Here is a 7,002-nt window from a genome sequence, read left to right on the forward strand (position 1 = left end):
GTCATTTCACAACTCCATAAGTCATTTCACATAAATTGCAAAACACATATATTATATGATTCACCTACAATGTCTTACTTTGGTACTTGTTTACACAGCTAAATTGACAAAAAAACGTAGATTTAAATGGTATGTAATGTTACCTCTGCTTCACTTTACCCTGCCTAATGAATTGCAGAAGGACTCTCTCGAATGAGGTGACCTTCGTTCTGTAACTCTTCTGAAGTTCAAGTTAAGTTTGTTTGGAGGTCGGTTTGCGGCGGCACCGGGAGCGGCTTTTCTTCACTTCGGGAGCGGTATCACCTGGGCCAGGTGTCGTATACCCATTATTCTCCCCATTATCCTCACCATCTCCACCGACATTCGTATTCCCAGCTTCACCCCCTTCCCATCACTGTCCTCATCATCATCATCTTCATTTTTGTCCCCATCTTCATCACCATCATCCTCATCCTCCTCATCTTCCTCCTCCTCATCATCTTTCTCATCATCATTATCACTCTTCCCACCGTCATGCATCCCAACATTAACTTTCTCTTGCACTTCAGGTCTCATGTCAATGTCAGCGACCCTACAGCCTGAGGAAGTAGTTGGTTGCTGTCCTAGCCTCTCTCGGACAAGCCTCTCTTCCACCTCTTGCACCACCTTTTGAACCACCACCTCTTGCACCTGACTCATAGGAGGAACGACCACAAGTGAGGATGAAGTAGAAGGTTGTTGCCCTAGCTTCTCACTGACAAGCATCTCTTTCATCTCTTGCACCACCTTTTGCACCACCTCTTGCACCTGATTGAAGACAAAGGTACTGAAATTAAAAAAATTTCATACCAAGGTATAATGACATAGGTACCAAAGTTGTAAAACATCGTACCAACATACATAAATATTGAATCAGAGGTTACCTTATGCACCTGATTCATTGGAGGAACGACCACAGGGGAGGATTTTGTACTCGGTTGCTGCCCCACCTTCTCTGGAACAAGCCTCTCTTGCACCTCTTCCACCTCCTCTTGCACATGAGGAGATCTCATGTGGGTTACATCCCTCATAGGAGGAGCGAGCACGAGTGTGAATGTACTTCGTTGTTGTCGTACAAGTCCTCGCACGAGCCTCTCCAAAGTAGGAGTAGCTATACGAGCCACCTGGTAAATTATGAAGTGTTAATTATAAGAATACAAAGTTAAATGCAATTTCACGACATTAATGTATGAACAATACATGATAACCTTTGGTACCAAGATACCGTTACTCTGGTACCAATAACCGGAATTGGTACCAACATATGGTGACCTTGGTACCTTCAACCGATGATCTATGGTACCAAGGCAACATAAACGTGGTACCAAGGCAACGTAAACATGCTACCAAAGCAAGCTCACTATCAAATAATGACATAAAAAGTACAAAATTGATGAAATTAGCATAAAAAGTAATTAATGATACATGATAGATTACATACCACTTCTGCAATCCTCTGAAGGTCGGCCACTGCTATGGTGCTCATGCCTGGAACTACTGAATCTCTTGCCATACACGGGTGATACTCACCGTATGCAACGTTCACGCTCTGGAATAAAAAGTCGATTAAAATTGTGTCCAATATAATTAAAGTGATCTTTCATTGGTACAAATGTGATATTCTATTGGTACCAAAGTGTTCATGCACTGGTACCAATGCGATCGTTAATTGGTACCACTGCGATAACCTAATTGGTACCAAAGTGATGTTGCATTAGTACCAATCTGATCTCCCATTCGTACCAATCTGATCTCCAATTGGTACCAATGTGATCTTCTATTGGTACCAAAGTGTTCATGCATTTTCAATTGGTAACTAAATTTATAAAACACAAATTTTTTATGCATGCTAAACTTAAAAATTTTTACATCAACAAATTGATACATCATTTGCTCATGCTAATGGAAAATCATATACGTATCCTCAATGCACCGTAGTCTTCCGACGGCTTCTTGTCAGCTTCGTAAGCCATCTTCATTGCCTGATTTGTCCAACAAGTAATCCTCGACAAACGCCGCCAATGGATAGGTGGCCTCCTAAGGCGATCAAGGTAGAAAAGCTGCCATTTGTTCAACATAAAGTAAATGTGTAAGGTTGCAACCACATAATAAATTTAATTGACATAAACATGCATAATACTTGGTAAAGAAACTTACAACAAGGAAGATAGTACAACCACCACATCCTGCAACATAGCCATCCGATGCAAATTTCCTATTAAAGGAACATGCTTGCACCATTAGAAAATCAAGGGTCAAAGAGCACCAATTGTAGGTCTTTGGATTGCATGCTACAGTGGCGATAGGCAACATCGAGGTGGGGAGGTAGTTCAAGTTCGTAGATGGGTACAAGAACCATCCCAAAAGTAGAAGCATAAAGCAAATCTTGAACTCCTCAAGTTCTTGGGGTGTGTGGTTGTCTTGAATGCCCCGTACCACAACAACGACCTTCTATAGATCAATCCCAGTACCTGGGACCCCATAGGCAGCTGACAACCTCTTAACTTCATCCACCATATTCACATCCTCCAAGTCCACATGAGAGGGCAAGGCACGTGGTCCCAAAGGTAACCCAAGTACGCAATGTACTTGGGCTGGAACAAGCATAAAACTCCATCCTCCAGCTACAGCTGTGAACTCTCGACGTTCACTTCACTCAAAAGCCAATAGTAAAAACGACGGGGAAGGCTGCTGATCTGCATTTCAACAAGCCAATCAAATCCTATGTCGCGTATGGCATCAAGCCCGGTACTACAAATATCTTTGTTGAACAACTTGTGCAACGCATCAACTCTACAGTTGAGGTTGGGAGCCTGATAGAAAACCAAATAGCAATACGCCAACAATGACAATCAATTAAAAATGCGAATACAAACTCTAAATAAGGGGCTTGGTACCAATGTGATCTTTCATTGGTACAAATGTGATATTCCAAAGTGTTCATGCACTGGTACTAATAAATTCTTCAATTGGTACCAATAATCTTCAAGTGGTACCAATGTAATCTTCAATTGGTACCAATGTGATCTCGATTTAGTACCAATTTGATCTCACATTCATACCAAAGTTATCACGTTACCTTACGAGAATCATTGCAACAAAATAGGGTGTTTATTAATATTCCAATACATGTTTATTTGAACACCAATAAAGAGATTAGATGATTATTTTATTTATCATCACATTATAATATTTATTTTTAATTTGTACACATGAGCATACTACAATGATGAATTAAAACAAAGAGAACTATAATTATTTTTCTACAATGATGAAGTAAAACAAAGCAAAACAAAAATTCTACATTTCATGCTAAAGCTCACCTTTTTATTGGATTTCTTCAAGTAGTGGGAAACTATTGTGTGTGTTTCCCTCAATCTCATGCTAAAGCTCTCGGCAACATTCTCCTTTTTTTTTTTTCTCCTTCTTCTCCTTCTTGTTTTTCTGTTTTGCCTTCTCCTTCATTTTCTCCTTCAATTTTCATTTTTTTGCCTCCTACTTCTGCTTTTTGTTGGGTTTTTCCTTTTTCTTCGAATAATCTTCTTCACCTGGCGAAGAAGCTTCATTAGATGAGCTAGCCTCATACTCATCCGTGCTAGTCTCATCCGTGCTAGTCGTCTCATCTGTGCTACTGTCTTCGGACTCCGACTCCGAAACGACGAGTTTCTTTTTTATTTCCTTCTTCGCCCTCTTAGAAGGGCCAGCTTCATCACAATTTTTTCTTTTATTGCTCCCCAATATAATTTCTTTCTTCCCCATAATCCTACATTCAAACACATAAATGTTATTCTCAAAGTAGTATACATTACTATACAACCATTGGTATCTAAATGTGATGAAATTAGTATGAAATCACAAATTATACAATACCAAAGTAATACATATCAGGTACCAAGCATGCATACACAATGAATTAATAGAATAAATGTCAAATACCAAAGTAATACATAATCAACTTTCTAACTAGCATATAAGATTTAAAAGCATCCTTCATTAGGTTGGTTTGTATGTTGGTCGTTGGATATGTAAAGATTTTCATATAGCACAAACCTCAAATCAAATTCGCTTTTTACTCATGGATAAAGGGAGCAAATCAGAAGCTTCACAACAAAAAATTTAAGCAAGAATCATGAAGGCATGCATACACAATGAATTGATTCTTATAGCACAAACCTCAGAGCAAATCAACTCTATAAATCTTTAGATATTGATTCTTTAGAGACATAACTCTCTCACTCTCTCAAGCACCATTGTAGCAAGTACAGGACCATAAGATAACAATTCAATTATATTTATTCCCTAATACAATTGCAATTCAAAGAACAATAACTAAATAACTATTCTATTTCAAGATGAAGAACAGAGAACAGATTGAAGCGAACTAACACCATGCCTCTGTATCTAACCCACTACCATCTCACACTACTTGGTTTAGAAATTTGAGTACAAGAATGATAAATACCAATTAGACATAAAATTAAAGATAGTTTAAGAGATCAATATATACTCTTTACTGAATGTAGTATGAAATGGTTCACCTGTGAAATTGAATGAACAGATAACATATGGAACTCATAAAAAAAAAGCCTTGAATTTCGCACACAATTTCGAGATTTTTCAGAGATTAATTACGAAATTACGAAGTGGTAGATACAAATTACGAAATTCACGCTGTCGAAAATTACGAAATTCTACAAATTACCATTTAAAAGCCTTAAAACGCACAAAATTTCGACAAATAGCACAAACTTTCGGCACAAAATTAAAAACAGCAAATTTGTTAACCCATTAACCACCAAAATTACGAAATTCACCAAATCACCATAAAATTTTTGGCTACTATTAATATCGATAAATACTATTAATTTCAAAAATTCGCACAGAATTTTGAGATTTTACAAAGATAAATGTTCGAACTTACATTCATGCAAATTACGAAATTCTACTAATTACCATTAAAAAGCCTAAAAACGCACATAGTTTGGACAAATAATTCACCATAAAATTTTGACCAAAAAAACGAAAAAAAAACCAGATTTTTGAGAGAGAATTACCGAAATTCGACGAGATGACACGATAACGTTGTTTTCCCCGGTTGCAAAACCCTAAAAACCTCTGGAAAAATGAAGTTTTGAGAGAGAGGGTTGAAGATGAAGGGAGAGAGAGTTGAAGTGAGAGAGAGAGAAACTGGCGTACTGAGGAAGGAGAGAGGAGAGAGTGTTTTGTTTCTTTCTCACACGCGCGTGTACACACCCCTTTCCACCCTAATGAAATGAAGTTGAAATTACTAAAAAAACCCTATTTGAGCCCACTAAAAGACTCAACCGGTTTGTTGCCTAGCCAAACTCCACTTGTGTGCGTGCTTGCCATTCATGTACCTAATCAGCTAATCTTAGGCCATAGGGAATCTCATCACTCTATATTACCTTTATTATTATGAACATCTATCTAAACTTGTGTTATGTTCTTCCATCAACGAGTAATGATCCATCAGATAATAGCTAAGCAACTAGTCTAGTTCACAATTACAAAGATGCTCCTGCGTAATAATATTAAGAAAAATTGATATAATAATAATAACAGCAACAATAATAATAGTATTCTTGAGGGAGATGTGATAGTTTAGTGAAGTATCATCCTGAATTGCAAGTCATTTCATAGGGTTCAAATCCACATCCCAACACTACATTGGGGGCATTCACTTGTGGTGACAATGGGTCTTTAGGCCTGTTGTCTTCAATGACGTCTACCCTTCTACTCAACCTCTATTGTGCGCCGCATGCTAGTAGCTTAGCATGAGCTTGTCTTTGGACCAATTGTCTTTCATAAAAATAAATAAATAAAAATATATTTTTTCTGTTTCTTTTTTGATGTAACACTTTGACTTCTGCATTATGCACACATCTTACTTTTTTTTACTGTATCATAAAACTAATATATAAAAATAAAAAATGATCTTATATAATAATGTTGTTGGATTTGTTTCAATAAATATTTTTATAATTTTTAAAAATACATAATTAGAGGAAGTATATATGTAATATCATCATTGTATATTACTTTCATTGTTATTATGTTGTACTATTATTTTTTTCTAGTTCAATTCAAAGAAATTAAAAAAGTGGAAGATATATAAATATAATAAAATGAAATGAATTACTTCTATATGTTATGGGAGAGATAAAGATGAGTAAAAATTTCATGTCAAAAAAAGAATTAAGTAAAAGTTAATGAACGGAAAGTTGACTTTATGGCCATATACCAACAAAATATTGATATTTGTTTTAACAAAATGTGTCATAGTTTTTTCACAAAATGTGTAACAAATAATTATATTTAATTTTCCTTGAGCATATTGAAACTTTTCTGAAATTTTATTTAAATTTATTAGATCTAAAATTTATTTTTTAAAAGTCAAGAAACAAAAAGTCAAAGAAAAGCATATAGATAGAATCAAGCAAATCTAAAAACACACCCTCAAAAAATCAAAAGCAAATCTGAAAACTCAGAGTGAGGGATGGAGCAAATATAAAGCTATACTCATCTTTCCGCTGCAACAGACGGGATCGTGCAGACCAACTGAGTCAGAAAGAGGAAAAAACGAGAGGTAAAAGACAACCGTTGACCAATTACAGTAAAACAAAAATTAAAATTTACCCCCATGCACAGTTTTACACTCCAATTTTACCTTCAATTAAAAAAATACTTCCTCTAATCGTCAGTTTTAAAATACTCGCTACACTTTTTATTATGGAAAGTTTCACATTACTTGCTATACTTTTTTTTTTTGGGCAATAAACTCTCTCTATCTCTCTCTTCCCACATGGGTCTCTTTTCTTTTTACTCTCTGCCTTTCTCTTCTCCAAAAATTGCCTAGGAGTCCGTGAACTGAGAAGTGTAGCGAGTAAAATGATACGGAGGAAAGTAAATAAATAAACAATACCATTTCCAATGAATATATATTATAAATTCAACTTAGAAAAA

General features: G+C 35.9%; 1 protein-coding gene across 1 annotated transcript; it reads right to left on the reverse strand.

The window, feature by feature from the left end:
- Window positions 1-150: 150 nt before the first annotated feature.
- Window positions 151-1,108, reverse strand: LOC125491947 (uncharacterized). Its single transcript, XM_048634029.2, has 2 exons — window positions 903-1,108; window positions 151-786 (listed from the first exon to the last, which is right to left on the reverse strand). Exons 1-2 carry the CDS (start codon window positions 1,047-1,049, stop codon window positions 283-285), a joined length of 651 nt encoding a protein of 216 aa, XP_048489986.1. The 5' UTR covers window positions 1,050-1,108; the 3' UTR covers window positions 151-282.
- Between the last annotated feature and the right edge of the window lie 5,894 nt (window positions 1,109-7,002).

Source organism: Beta vulgaris, chromosome 1 (genome assembly GCF_026745355.1).
Source record: "Beta vulgaris subsp. vulgaris cultivar EL10 chromosome 1, EL10.2, whole genome shotgun sequence".
Lineage (NCBI taxonomy): Eukaryota > Viridiplantae > Streptophyta > Magnoliopsida > Caryophyllales > Amaranthaceae > Beta > Beta vulgaris.